Source organism: Rhipicephalus sanguineus, chromosome 4 (assembly GCF_013339695.2).
Source record: "Rhipicephalus sanguineus isolate Rsan-2018 chromosome 4, BIME_Rsan_1.4, whole genome shotgun sequence".
NCBI classification, from domain to species: domain Eukaryota; kingdom Metazoa; phylum Arthropoda; class Arachnida; order Ixodida; family Ixodidae; genus Rhipicephalus; species Rhipicephalus sanguineus.
Genome location: NC_051179.1, coordinates 187,862,248 through 187,877,928, shown reverse-complemented (window position 1 = coordinate 187,877,928; position 15,681 = coordinate 187,862,248). Strand labels below are relative to the sequence as shown.

General features: G+C 45.9%; 1 protein-coding gene across 1 annotated transcript in view; it reads right to left on the bottom strand.

Annotated features, from left to right (window-relative positions):
* Positions 1-15,681, bottom strand: part of LOC119390968 (focadhesin) — a 395,558-nt gene that overhangs the window by 133,153 nt on the left and 246,724 nt on the right. The window contains exon 23 of the mRNA XM_037658681.2: positions 12,535-12,608. Within this exon, the coding sequence (XP_037514609.1) occupies positions 12,535-12,608 (74 nt within the window). The remainder of the gene's footprint in view (positions 1-12,534; positions 12,609-15,681) is intronic.

Below are 15,681 nucleotides of genomic sequence, written 5' to 3'. Positions count from 1 at the left end.
GGTGAACAACAGGCACTGAAGGGAGGGGGCGGGGGCTGGCTTAAGGGGGGGGGTCGCCGCTACGCCCCCCTCCCCCTTGGATCCGCCACTGCTATGGCTTCAACGGAAGTTTTGCAATTAGAGCACAATACCTGCAAAGGTATGAGCCGTCTGCTGATCCCCACTAAAGATACCGCGGCACACGCGACCACGCCCGCTGGTACAAAGTGCGCACTTCCTGTCGGACTCACGCAGCCCCCTCCCCCCCTCTCCCCCCAACCCGCCGGCTCCTATCTCTATGTGCCCATCACGCGAACGAGACGGTCGGCTCGTTTCATCTCTGCGTTCGTCGGCAGCGCTCGCGCGCTTTCACTCGCGCATGGAGCATACGACCCGCGGGGTGATGTAATCGCGATTTGGACTTGATAAGGAAGATCATGGCGAAGGCATAAAATTCGCGTCGGAGTGTCTATACAATTGCAATCGCAAAAAAAGAAACCAATATAGCTGCGGGCTAAGATCTCATGAAAGCACGGTAACAGCCTGAATTACGGCACATCCGATTATGGTGGAAACGTTACTGTTTTCCGACATCGCGCGCCGAATCGAGCCAATGGGACCCGTGCTGGTGTCGCGAATTTCGGTCGCCGCTATGCCTTGGCTCTGAAAACTTTTGTAATTCGGCTTTGTAGCAAACATCCACGTGGTGTGGCTGGTAATTGCGAGCTGCAGCCCCCCCAAAATATCGGTCGACTGCCTAAAACCTGTTTCAACATGTGCCCTCATCGGGAAAAAAAGAAAAAAAAAGCTTTCACTTTCTGTGAGTTACGCTAGCTCTCGCCTGGAAATTTATTCTATTCTTCACGGAGTCCTAAATAGCATCTTTGAAGCTCGGGATCTGAGCGAGTGAGCTCTCCGATAACAGCCAACAAGCGTCGTCTTTTTTCTCGCTGATCGGGATGGCTTGCCAGATACCAGCCTTGTCGAAGATATCCGCTTCCTGAACTATCGCGATCGCTTGCAAGATAACTCAAGCTCGTTACATCTACTGCTACCGCTTCTACAATTAATCATGCTTGTTACTTGACAAGCGGCAATAACAAAAACACCATATCGGGCGCTAACGTACAGCACGCGCGAGAAAGAATACAGAACTACCGCGTAGTCACACAACATCCTGACAACATTGCGCGATATAATGTGTCGTGGTTCATGGTTCCCGCATGCCGCGCATTAGCCTGATTCTCTCCCACTCCACCGCTCCGAAGGCGATGACAGCATCGAGGTGCGCCACTTCCCCGCAGCCGCAGCGGCCGTTTGATTTGAAAAATGCGTTCACAAAATATCGAGCCAGCGCTACCGCGACTTTCGTTGCCTTTCAATAAAGTTACCGTGAATTTTCCCTGATGGGAGCACAATTTCCCTGAGTTTTCCCCGAGAATTTCCAGACTACCCAAAATCCCTGAGAATTCCCGGTTTTCCCGGTCGGTAGACACCCTGTGTTACTGTTGACCAGTTAATGTTTCCAGGTGTCGTTTGAATATGCCAACATTCCAAGAACTGTCTTTTGGTGCGGCTACCTTCCGTTTCGATGACCCAAAGTTGATGCGATGGTCCAGCTTCTCGCTGTGTTTTGTGAGAGCGTTTCATGCTGCATTGCAGTTACGTACGTCGTTTCGGTGTTGCCATATCCTTTCCAGAAAGGCTTTTGTCTCGCCGATGTAAGTGCGGTTAGGAGAAAGACAGGGGAGAGGGAGACACTAAAAAGCACTAGCTTCGGAGCCGGCCGGGCACTCACCCCCTGAAGAAGAGACCGAATGGGTCTCAAAATGTAGGGTAGTTTTTTAAAATTAGAAAACTAAAGACAAAACGTGGCTGGAGAGTCTTTTTATTCTTATAATTTCACCCAGCCAGACAAATTGCTGTCGAATATGTTTACTTTTAAATTATATAACTGTATAAAATCGACTCATAACGATGCCGTTTCCAACAGTATTCGCCTCGAGATCTTTGAGTGGCACCCTCTCGCGTGTGACGTCAGAGAGGAGACTCGGGTGCCGATATTTGCGCGCGCGTTCGCTGCGTGAAGGCTGCTCGACGCTACCGGCCAGTCTGTCCTGCTCGAGTTATTGAAACATTAGTGGGAAAGTTCTTAAAGCAATTTGTACTGAATGTTCAAGCAAAATGCCCAGCGAAATCGAGCGGAGCTGACCTCAGGAGCACGTTCAGTGTCGATTGCTCCTGGTGCCGTCTGCTAGCCATCAATGTGTACATCTGCGTGTATGGCGACGATTTTTTTTCGCGACTGTCCTATAGCTGTGGCGCACTCAAAATGACTTTCCGGCTCATTATGGATCACTGATTTCAGCTTTCGGGCTTCGGCTACAGTGTCTGCGTTAAAGCACAATATACGTATACCGCATGCTGCACGTGTTCGGCTGAAGAGCCTGCTCCTTCCATCCAATTCATTAGTTCGGAGTTTTAAGCGCATGACAAGCGACGTGTGATGTCATTCAAATAAATTAAATGGTCCTTACAGGCAACAACCTTTGATTAAAGCCAAGTTTCCAGCAGCTGCCGTGTAAGCGTGTCGTAAGTACTTGAAGTTTAAACAAGAAATGAAAAGGTTGAGAGCACGAGTCAAAAGGGGATGCAGGAAAGCCATATATTTCGTAGGTTGTGCGGAGTTGTTTTTTTTTTTTGCAGAATATTTTAACCCATACGTTAGTGAATCAACGTTTGCTGACTCGTTCCTGGTCATTTGAAAGTATGCTGAACAGAATTAGTGTAATCATACTAACATAGATAAATACAAAGCTTTCGCATCAAAAGTTGTAGTAAGATGTATTTGCAATAAAATAGTGTAAATCACTCTCAACGGTCAACTCCTGATAGGGCGTGATGCGGTCACTGTACTAAAAAGACTCGCAATGTCCCTTACGCATTTGCCTAAGGTTACTCGAAAGCGAAATCCATCTTCTTTTGGTTCATCGATGTTCAGTCGATGTTCCCCGCCTCCTTCCGAATGCTTTTTGAACGTAACGTGGTTTCGCACTGCCTCCAGGATTAGAGCCATTGCAAGCTTTTCACAGATCGCCTAGTTTTGCATTGCCCCCATGATTGACCCACCGATCACGGAGGCAATGCAAACTAACGATGTCATGTGATGACGTCATCATGTGACGTGACGTTATGATGTCACAAATAACGTCACAAATATTGGCGGTCTGTGATGTCATGAGGACATCACAGACCTGCAATTTTATGGCTCACTCGCAAAAGCGAGTGAGCCATAAAATTGATTGCGCTTCGCTTCCAAAGCAACGCAGACTCTCTTTCACTTACTTGGAGGAACGTTTGCGCTTTCACGTAAGCTATTTCAACACCATCCAGTCCAGTGAGTGACGCTACGAACTCGGTGGTATGATCCTGACCGCAATGACTCTGTATATATAGAAGATACGTTAAATGCTAACATTTCTTAACTTCCTGTAATGCTAGCAGCCATCTAAAGAACTATCATTGAAAGAAAATACTGCTAGTAGTCGAGGAACGCCGTGCGACGTGAGCGAACTATAACAAAAATGCTGCTGTTCTAGCCACAGCTAGAACAGCAGCAAAATTTAAAAATTTAAAAATACAGTTTGGTCAATAGAAGATAACAAAGTCCAGGGAAGAATAAGGAAGAAGTATTATTTATTTAAATACAGAGAGAAATGTTATAAATAAGTCTTTGTCCTCTCGCTTGTCTTTTGTCTAGTGTTTACGCTCAATATCATTATGAATGCAAACAAGCAAACGAAAGTGGAAGAAAAGACAACTTACCATTGGCGGGAGCTGAACCCACAACCTCTGCTAGGCACATGTAGTGTTCTACTAATTGAGTTATAGCTGTCGCTGTGCCCCCTTACTATGCTCCACCTTGGAAGTTCCCTTCAGCTCTGCGAGGGCTACAGGGCCCCTTAGCCAATAAGAAGGGTGATTAGCACCCCCATATGTATTCATCCGCATTCTGTGACCGAAACCAGACAGCCATCAGCTTTGCGGGCGCGAGAAGCGATAACCACCCGGAGGACGAAACCGAAACCAGCCGCACCGCGTCCGTGCGTTCTCATGTGCGAAAAGAAAAAAAAAAAACCAAGAAAACACAAGAAACACACACAATGGAGAGACATTGGCGCATGAAAAAAATAATTCCACGTACTCCTGAAGTGCGGCAGCACATTCCAAGCAAGAGAAATGATCGAAAAGGGCGTGCATTTTAAAAGAGTACTGACACGATTTTGAGACATCGTAAAAGAGATGTTTTAGGGGCGAAGCTCCTTAAGGCGGCACCCGTTCGTCCCTCGTAGTCGTAGTCGTAGTCGTAGTGCGTAACCAGTCTTACGCTTTGACCTCCAAGGTGGTGCCGGTGGGAGATTTTTCCTGTGCGTTGTTGAGCAATAAAAAATTCGCAGCGGTAGCTAAAAGCCGACTTCTTCTGTCTCTCATTCCCATTAGCAGCCATTCTTTACCTCCAAGGTAGTGCCTGGTGAGATTTCTCCTGTGCGTGATTAAACAATAAAAATTTTGTTCAAAACGCCGTTGATTGATGAAATAAACCAACGAAAGACGCCAGATGTTTTGTAAAAGCAAAACGAAAGAACGCCAGATGTTTCTAAAGCAAAACGAAAAGACGCCAGCTGCTTAACGAAAGACGCCAGATTTTTCTGAAGCAATGGTTTTCTAAACAATGAAAATTCACAGCGTACATGTAAAATTAAAGTGAGCTGCAAGTCGTCATAACTCATCGAACCTTTAGTATAAACGCGCCAGATCTCACGTCGGTGATGATGTACTGGGCAGAATTCACGGAAGATTCTCGGTTTACCGATGAACCTCCGCAGCTTCGCCCACTCATCATCATTCACTCCGTGGATATGCTGTGATTTTTTCGTTTCCTTGAAGCGCAGTGTCAAAGCTCTCCAAACACGGGAGTCAGACAACAGGTATAAAATAATTTAGTTTGATTTTCAAGTTTTCATCGCTGAGCATCAGCAAGCCAGCCCCACCAGAATGGACATTATCGCGACGAGTCAACACAGTTCCACTAAGTTTGCGGACTCTGTGTCCTGCATGCAGCCTAAATTGCAGAAATCACTGTCGGGGTCTTGGCGACAATTAACTCATCGCTGTTTACGTGCACCACGAGCAGATGACAGATCTGCCGCTAGTACATTGTGAGTTACTGTCTCCCCGTGACATCACACTGCCATGACACGTCACTGAGAAGCCGCCCCCTTGGTATCGAAACCAAAAGTGTCTTTTTAAGGTAGCGCTATTGAACGTATGTTCGATGCATTCCCAGGCACCACAATCATAGGTCGGCAAAAAAAGTGCAGCTCACTCAGACTCACTCAAGAAATATAATTTGCTCTGAGGGCTCACTCGGACTCAGACTCACCAAAATTTTCCTCAACCGGACTCACTCAGACTCAGACTCGCTGAACTTTTTTTTCGGCGATACTCACTCGGACTCAAACTCACCAAGATATGACTCAGCCAGACTCACTCAGACTCAGAGTCATGGCTTGACCTGAGTCTGAGTGAGCCTGAGTGAGTCAGCTCGTGAGTCCATTAATATAAAACTAGCGTTTTTGGTAATGGCATCAATGCTCTTTTAACGCCAATATCTCATAATTGGTGCTTTACAATATGCCTTTTGATCTCGTACCTTCAAATACCAGTTATCAGTGATTTCAATCGAGTAAGGACATTTTTATGAAATGCACAGCTCACAAGAGATATTTTTATCAAGAACTTCTCGTGAAAGAGTTCACGTCCCTTAAGGTGCACTCACATCGCACAGTACACGAGCCTCTAGCATTTCACCTCCACGAAAACACGACCGCCACGGCCGGGATCAAACCTGCGACCTTCCGTTAGTGCAAAGTGGTAGAAGATCCTATTCACAGCGAAGATGGAAGTCATTAACTGGGTTGAGCATGGTGCAAAATCCCACCTTGCCTGCAGCACACAATATTTCCAAGGGCACCTTCAGCATGATCTTGAAGGCGATTATGGAGCTGAAGCAGACAAAACACTAGCACCTAACATGTTTGAAGGGCTCTGTACAAGTGGTTCATTGATGTTTAATCGCAAAACACCCCGGCAACTTGCACCATGATCGAGAGAAAGTGCTTATCTTTGGCAGGTAGAATTTTCAAAGTTTGGAGTGAGCCATCACCATTTCAGGAAGCAGCTGATAAACACAAGAATAATGGCGTTGTGACCTTGAACGAATTCAAAAACCATAACTAGATGACATCTTGACATGGCCTGCACGAAAATGACTAAAACAAAGGAACAAAAACACAGCACAGCACTGTGTTTATGTTTTTCTTCCTTCACCTTAGTTGTTTTTGTGCTGACCACATCGGTATTCCAGATACAGTTGAAATTCAATTTAACAAAGTGATGAGTGGCTCTCGAATTATTTTGTCCAATCAGGAACTTCGTGAAATTGAGAAAGGAATTTCTGGTCCTTTGAAATTTAAAATAGTAATGTAGCGGCACCCAAAAGCTACCGTGGCATTGCTTCTGTTGGCAACCCATGCCTGCATGTCTGAAAAGTCTGTAAGGGCAGTCAGACGGCGGCCCAGTCATAAGGGACACCATGTCTGGGCAATGCAGGCCAGGTAGATGGTCACATGGAGTTATGACTGCCTACAGATATGTGATATGTGGTGGAGCGGAGGAGGAGGGAACAGGAGAGGGCTGGGAACCAGCTTTTCGGCTCACGTCGCAGGCATCTAGTCTAGGAGGCATTGGATAAACATACCAGGCATCGATGTGACGTAATACGCGCCAAACAAGCGCAAATGTCTCAACTCTGACAACTGTAAGATAATTATATCTGGAACTTTGTTCTGCTGTGCCAGAGTGTGACTTGCTTACCCCGTAGCCTTAGCAGTGCTGAACGGTAGTGGTGAGACGGAGCATAGATTGGGTACTTGTTCACAGGCTGTTTCTCGCATAGGGGAAAACTTGGAGCGAACTGCAATCCACTTTCAGTTTTCTCCTAAGTGTGAAACAGACTGTACATGTACTAACCATAGCACTGAGAGCATAGGCAGGCAATAAAATTCGAGCTCACTGAGACTCACTCAAGAAATATATTTTGTTCTGAGGGATCACTCGGATTCTTACTCACTAAACTTTTTCTCAACCGGACTCACTTGGGCTCAAACTCACCGACACATTACTCAGCTGAATTCCCTCAGGCTCAGACTCGTGGCTTGACCTGAGTCTGAGTGAGCCTGAGCGAGTCGACTCACGAGTCCGTTAGAGTAAAATCAGCTTTTTCGATCATAGTGTCAATGCTCTTTAATGCCAATATCTCACACAATCGGTGCTCTACGATATGCCTTTTGATCTTGCACCTTCAAATACAAGTTGTTAGTGGTTTCAATTCAGTAAGGACACTTTTACGAAATACACAACTCACACGACATACAGTAGACTCTATGTAAACGGAAATCTCTTAATAATAATATCTGGGGTTTAACGTCCCAAAACCACCATATGATTATGAGAGACGCAACGGAAATCTCTTAAACGCAACTGCTGCTTAAAGGGACACTAAAGGCAAATATTAAGTCGATGTTGATTGTTGAAATAGCGGTCCAGAAACCTCGTAGTGCTGCTTTTGTGCCAAGGAAGTGCTTATTTTGAAATAAAATCACGTTTTTAGTGGTCCGCATCGTGTTAGCGCGCTTCAAATCTCCCGCCTGAAAATACGACTTTCATACGTCACTGCTGCCGTGCCCAACGTTGCGCGCTTTTACTGCGCGGCCGCCGACACTAGTAGCAGCCGAGCGGAAGTAGCGGGACCCACAGTAGAGTGACCTAGAATAGGGGGAGTGTCCAAAGCGCCGGCTCCCGCGGGGGCCTTTTGCCGTGAACTCCCGCGCCGCGCCGCTGCTGCGCCGGACCCGTGGGCGTTCCGCGCACGGGAAGCGCGCAGAAAGCGAGGGGCGTCTGCTATGCGCTGTAGTTTTTTGCGCCGCGTTTCCACACAGGGCACGTGAAGTCTACTTAACTTTTATAATGCGGTGCGGAATGGAGTTTATCCCTCTTTAAGCGTTGTGTTAGTGTTGGGGCAACAACAGAATGCAAAAAATCATGTGTCAAGCGGCATCAGCGTGGCCTAGTTCCGGTCACAGAGTTCGAGAACGTTGGTGCGTGTATGAAAACGCGCAAAACGGACACGCACATGCAAAGAACGAAAACAAAAAAACCTTATTCGCACGAGTAATCGGGCAATAGCATCACGCATGCTCGAATTAAGAGTAATAAAAAAAAGTAAATTGCACGTGCAGTCAGCTGAAATACTTGCGCGCAGTGACCGCTTCACACTACGAGCTTTTTACTCATGGTCGCCACTCGTTTGCTAGCCATACGCACACCGCTTTATTCGACAATTCATTAGCCTCCACTAGAACTTTATTATGGACAAAACACACCGGAAAGACGCAAGAGAAACAAAAAAAAGAGTAGAGACGGCCATATAACCGCAATGCCGTTGGCCTATTTTTGCTTCTGAGGTAGCGTACAACAAGGGCTCACCGTGCGCAAACATTTGAAAGAAAAGCAATGCCAGGTAAACTAAATTATTCCGCAAGATTTTGCATAAAAGGCGTAATATAGAAAATGCTTTACAAATATCTAGATATCATGCAACAAAGTTACGAATGCCCCCGTTCTTGCTGTACAAGCTGCCTGAATGAAAATACAGTAAGAAATTGACAAATAGAAATGTAATATCCCAATCACTTCAGAAAATTGTTCAAATGCAGAGATCCCTGATGTACCTAGCCAGAAAAAATCCAACATGCGGTTATATATATATATATATATATATATATATATATATATATATATATATATATATATATATATATATATATATATATATATATCTATATATATATATATATATATATATATATATATATATGCTCCACCTTGGAAGTTCCCTTCAGCTCTGCGAGGGCTACAGGGCCCCTTAGCCAATAAGAAGGGTGATTAGCACCCCCATATGTATTCATCCGCATTGCGTCGTCTGCTCAGCGTCTCCCTCACTGAAAAAAAGATGGCTGCACCCATCGCAGCTAGTACCCTCCACTTCGAATTTATCATGTCATCATCGTGCGCTGTGTGACTCGTAAGTTACAAACTGACGATTAATGTGCTGATGCTTATATATATATATATATATATATATGGGGTATATAAGTGGACGAGAGGATGACCGCCGCCGTAGCTCAGTGGTAGAGCATCGGACGCGTTATTCGAAGGTCGCAGGTTCGGTCCCTGCCGGCGGCAAGTTATCTTTTCGTCCACTTTACTTTCTTCACATTTATATTCTAATTACAGTAGAACACCGCTGACACGTTTTTGAAGGGACCGTAGGAAATAAACGTAAGAGACGGGAAACGTAAGAGCCGAAAAACAGGAAAAACGGCAAAATATTTAGTGGTACAGAATTTTATTTCAGTTCTTACGAGCAGCACGAAAATTGGCGCGCTCAGCCGCGATCTAGTCGATGGATAGAAACGCGGAGCTTAGGACGGCCTCATCCACAGAAATGTAATCAACATATGTGATTTTTTTAACACCAACAGCTGTAGGCACGAAAGAACTAAGCACACGCAATCACGACCGGCGCGGCGAGTCCGACCGCGAACCGCACGCGCGACCATGCGAGCTCCAACCAGCTCGAACTCCTCCCGTTCTCCGCAAATAACGATGATGATGAGTCTACGCCAACGCGATGGCAGAAGTGAATGCCAATCTCGAAGGCCTTGCTTTCACAGGCAATTACGTCATACACGCCATGTTTGTGCAATACAAATCTCAAAGGCTATGCTTTTATCAATAGTAAATGCCAATATCGAAGGCCTTGCTTTCGCGAGCAGTTACGTCATAGACGCCATCTTTGCAGTTTGAATCTCGAAGGCCATGCTTTTGTTTGCATCAATTGAAAGATTCTGTTGCTTGAGCCTCTTATGCGGCTAATATTACGGTCAAACGAGGCCAAGCTGCGTGAAAATGCACCATGGCCGCTCTCTTTGGTAGTCACTCAGTCGGCTCCGAGCGCACTTCGCGACGTATCATACGGGAACGGTCCAACAGTTACGACGTAACAGCGGAGTTCCCAATACATTGTATCCTATGGGAGCTATGCCAGGACCGGCGGAAAACGACGTAACAGCCGGGAAAACGCAGCAGTGAGGAACGTAACAGCAGGGTTCCACTTACTACAAATAACAACCCCTATACTTTCCTAGGCATTATTGTCTGTTAGTTCTCATTAAAATATTGTGTCTAACAAAGAAAAAACGAGCCCTTAACAGTCACCTTCTTTCCTTCATTCTTAGCGAGGGTCTCGTTCTGGCAGACATGATGCCTTCAGGTAGTGTGCGAGGGATTATTGGTCAGCTGCCGGCTCGTAAAAAGATCACGTTCTACGTGACGCCAACAGGCAGAAAAAAAGAGTGTTCCACACTCGCCGCCATGGCTGCGATCGGCGCTGACTAACACTTTTAGGCTAACATGTACATATACCCCATAAAGTGGACGAGAGGATGACTGCCGCCGTAGCTCAGTAGTAGAGCATCGGACGCGTTATTCGAAGGTCGCAGGTTCGGCCCTTCGGGTGGCAAGTTATCTTTTCGTCCACTTTACTTTCTTCACATTTATATTCTAATTACTACAAATAACTCCCCCTATACTTTCCTAGGCACTATTGTCTGTTAGTTCTCATTAATAGTATGATTACTAGTGATTTATTGTAGGCCGACTTCCATAAGTCATCGGGATCACTTCGAAAATGTCCCACTCGTGGCGCTCATCATGTGATACATTTAGCTTAATTTCTCGGTAAGTAGGGCACTGCTGTTGATAATATTACCGTTTTAGAAGTTGTCATAGATTGGGCTTTCACTCTGACATAAATTGTTATTTGCCTTTAGTGTCCCTTTAAATGGAACAACTGACTCTGATACGATTGGTTTTGTAATTCCGCACCCCTGTTCATCTTTCAGTAAATGGAACTCCTGTTAAATGGAACACATTTTCCTGGTCCCTTCAGGTTCTGTTTAACGAGAGTCCACTGTATTTTTGTCAAGAAATTCCCATGCAAGAGTTTGTGGGGGAGGTCATGGCGCCCCTCCCCTTAACTCACACCTCTGATGAATAAATATTGAGCTGGCACATGAGCGCTAGTGCGTTGAGATATGTGTGAATAGACTTGAGTACAAATGTAAGCCGATATAAGGCTGATAGTAATGCTGAAGTTGAGTAGATAGGATGATAGGTCGGCAATAAGAGGTGGAGCTCACTCAGACTCACTCAAGAAATATATTTTGCGCTTAGGGCTCACTCCGACTCAGACTCACCAATATTTTCCTCAACTAGACTAACTCAGACTCAGACTCAATAAAATTTCCCTCAGCTGGGCTCACTCGGACTCAAACTCACCAAAATATTACTCACCCAGACTCACTCAGACTCGGACTCACGGCCCGATCTGAGTGAGTCTGAGAGAGTCAACTCATGAGTGAGCTTGCCGATCTGTGCCTGAGAGTGCTGTGAAGTGCCAGTAGCAGCAATGCTGATCACTATGGAACATCCTGTAAACTGGGCAAGTGCCAAATATAATAGAAATTGAACTGAATAGTGATTTTAATCAAGAACAGAAAAGTAGAATATAGAATCAAATATTAGAAAATATTGGACAAGGTTTAATGTTCGCACCTTTTTCCCAAGAAAGCCAGGTGCTGCAAATGCTTGAAAGTCTAGACACAGTCTGTGATGCGAATATTGCCCTCCTGAGAACCGGAGGGTTTCCCCATCCTCATGGCAGATGCATCTCGTTGATATCCCAAAGTCATTAAAACCAATCTGCACAAATGACATAGAAGTGGACCGTGCGCCTGCACATCTGTGACTACACCTGCATTTATCATTACACATCTGCAGAAGGACAGTCACCACTGCAGACACGTGACATATTTCCATCAGCTGAAAATTCAATGCAATTCTAGTCTTGTGGTGGGCTGCTGTCGTTGTCTGACGTTCAAAGTAACCTCCTGCCTGGAATAAAAATATGCTCACGAGTTTCAAAGTAAATACAACTAGTGTAATTAATGCCAAGTGTATCCCGTCACTTCTTTGTCGCAGTCCACAGCACTGTAGACTCATAACAAACTTGGTCAGGGCATCAAGGCTGCCACAGTCAAAGCCCTTCCATCCATTCATTGAGAGGGTGGACAGTCAAAGCTCAATTTGTCTGAATGCTGCATGTGCAATGAGGGTTTGGCTACCGCCGTAGGCAAGCTTTCTTTTTTGGTGCTTTCACTTTACTCAATCATTATTACTTTTAGATTTATTTGAACAAGAAACACCGTCAACTTCCAGCATCCTTGATTGCTGCCTGCTGCTTTATTAAATCTCGATTAGCGTATGTCGAAAAGCACAAGTAATTACTTGGGAAAATGGTGACTCGCTTACTTTGGTTCACTAATGGTGTTCCCCAGGCAGGCAGAAAGCAGCTGCTTGACCACACGAAGCACCACTGCACGCACCTGGACAGAAATGTGCATAACATAGCTTGTACATTGTGTTACATTTCACGTAAAATCATTGAGCATGTTTTATTCTCAAGTCTTGTCTTGTCTCTTTGTAGTCAAGATGCTTTTCCCTTTCCCAACATGGTCTTTGCATGACGTTCTTGTGCAAAACCTGACTCTTATGCTCTGCTCACTGCCTTTGTGCTATCCTCGTTCATCTATCTTTAGCTGACTGTATGTTTAAACATTTTTCAAAAGCATGCGATAAAGTAAGCCATAATTACTTTTTGCATGAGTCGCAGTGACTACACTTAGCATCCCAATACTTGCATGACTTGAATGCTTTTTACTAGATCGTTCGCAGCTTGTTTCTGATGAAAGCTTGGGGAACGCTTGAGCTTCACCTTTAAGAGTGCAATATGATAGTGCTATCACGCACCATTCGCATCACCTTTTCGTTTGCTTGTCATGCTTTGCTTCTTGGTGTCCGCCGAGGGGTACAGTGGTCACAGTGCTCGCCTGCTGATGCGAAGGACACAGATTTGATTCCTGCCGCGGCAGTAGCATTTCAAATGAAGCAAAATGCTAGAAGCCCACACACTGTGTGATGCCAGTGCACGTTAGAGAACACCAGATGGTCAAAATTTCTGGAGCCCTCCACTACAGCATGCCTCATTATCATATCGTGGTTTTGGCACGTTGATCACTTCTCAGTGGACAGCTCGACCGTGCTGTGAGGCAAGGGATGTCTTTGCACATGGCGCTGCCATTGTAAACTTTCCTAGGGTGCCTACTGCAAGTACAGTTGCGAAGTACCCACTACATGTCTGCAAGGCAATACGTGCACCTATGTACCTCTGCACTCTGTTGATGCTGTGGCTGATGAAAATGACGGTGGATTATAGCTCGGCCCTTTGTAATGAGTGGGCGGCTTTCAACCACCCACTCGTTATGCAACTCACATGGCAAGACTCTACGTGAGTTTTATAGCGAGGGCCCCGTCCTGGCAGACTTGATGCCTTAGGTGCATGCAAGAGTTTATTGGTTAGCTGGCACCTCGTGCAGAGATCATGTGCTGCATGATGCCCTCTGGCAAAAAGAGTGCTTCATACTCGCTGTCTTAGCTTTGAGTGGCACTGGCTAACGATTTTAGGGATTACACGAACAAGATACGCAACAAAGTGGACAGAAAAAATCCCTCCATCGTAGCTCAATGGGTAGAGCGTAGGACGCATAATTCTAAGGTTGTGGGTTTGGGTCCCACTGATGGAAAGGGTGCTTTTTTGTCCACTTAAATTTCTTTCAATTTATGTCATAATTATTACACTACAGTTAAAAACAACAAATAATGTCCCCTGTGCTTTCCTCAGCTTAACTGTCTGTTGATTCATTTGGTTGTCAGACATGAACACATGTATCAGGGAAAGCCGACAGCCAATATGTGTGTCCGTTCACTCTGTCAGCTGCTGTGCGTTTGGGGCTCTGTAATACAGGCCATTTATGATGTAACCGCTTACAATGCAGGACTGGCCATAACGCGATTCTTTCAGATTCCCGCTTCCCCTACCATAGAACTCTATGCATGAAAGACCAGTTTTAATGCGACTGCTGGAAAATTCTCAGAGAAGCAGGGAGTAAGCAATGACGGCATTACAAAGGAGGAGAAGGCGTGGAGCAAACGAATGAGGAGTGGGGGAAAAAAAAAGAAAAGGGTGTGTGTGTGTCGGAGGGGAGGGGGGGAGCAGAACGACAAGGGTGTGCGGTGCGAGAAAGGAGAGCGGCTGCCTAGCACATGGAGCGCCCTTTGCCACATGCTCTGCCCAGTTTGCTCTGGCTGCTTGTCGTGCAAGCTCTTCATGGTAATCAAATGCGCATTAACACTGTTTGGCTCTTTGGTTTCCTGTCGGGAAAATAGTTATGTCATCGTAGAGTGCAGATATTGCACATGCGACCTCAATGCCCATGCAAATGACAATGCTTTAAGACATGATCGATCTTTTACCTTTGCCACACACAGGCAGACTTACAAGCTGTCCTTCTGACTGCGAACCGGAGCTTCCTTTCATGAGTGGTGCCCTTGGTGTAGCTTGCGAGTGCCCTCTCTTCTAAGTCTGATCTTTGTGTTCTCAACGGCAAGCTTCCCACGACGGCATGCCAAGTTGCAACCCGCACGCTAGGCCTAACAAGTGCTAGCTGCCTCGTCGGTAGTGGCTGTGGATGATCAAAGTGATGGTTTGGTGCCGAGCCAATGAAATGTTTTGCAGTTGTTGCATGTGGAAGGAATGACTTACATCTTCAACGAAAACAAGGGCATTCACGTGTAACATTTGAATGGTGGTTCATGGTCTCTGTAGAAAGCGCGAGTGCCAAGCCGGATATGAGGCGCACTCTAGGATGTAGATAAAAAGGGTGTGTTGTGAATAAACCAGGGTCACTTCTGCTGGGGACTTGACTTGGAGCGTGCGTATTGATTCCGCGGCCCTCGGGCTTTGGCCTGCATCCTTGGCCGCCTCGGCTCGAACCCGCCCCCCACATGGTATCAGAAGTGGGATACCAGGTTCATGCCATTCGACATGGCTAATAAGGCCGCTCCGGTACCAGCCCTTGCTGCCGCTAGTATCCGAAGCCTGGCTCCATTCTCCTTTGATGATGCTGGCAAGTGGCTTCCCTGGTTACAGCAATATGAGAACTACTTCGCCACCGGCATGCACACAGCGCCGGACGTGACAAGGGTTAGGACTAGGGGTGTGCGAATATTTGAATATTTTGAATATTTTTCGAATAGTGTTTGCTATTCGATTCGACTCGCACTGGAATTTTACTATTCGAACTTCCCAAAAACAAATACAGTCAACAACAGATTGAAAGTGCCCCTTCAGATTTTCCATATGCTTCACCTCATTACACTCTCGTATTGCGGCAAAGCTGCCTTTCAAGCTCCGTTACGGTCGAACTTTGCCAAGAGACAGTCAACGTCCGATTGGAAGTGGTCCCTAGATTTTCAATATGCTTCACGTCATCACACCCCGGTATGGCGGCAAAGCTGCCTTTCAAGCTCCGTTACGGTCGAACTTTGCCAAGAGACAGT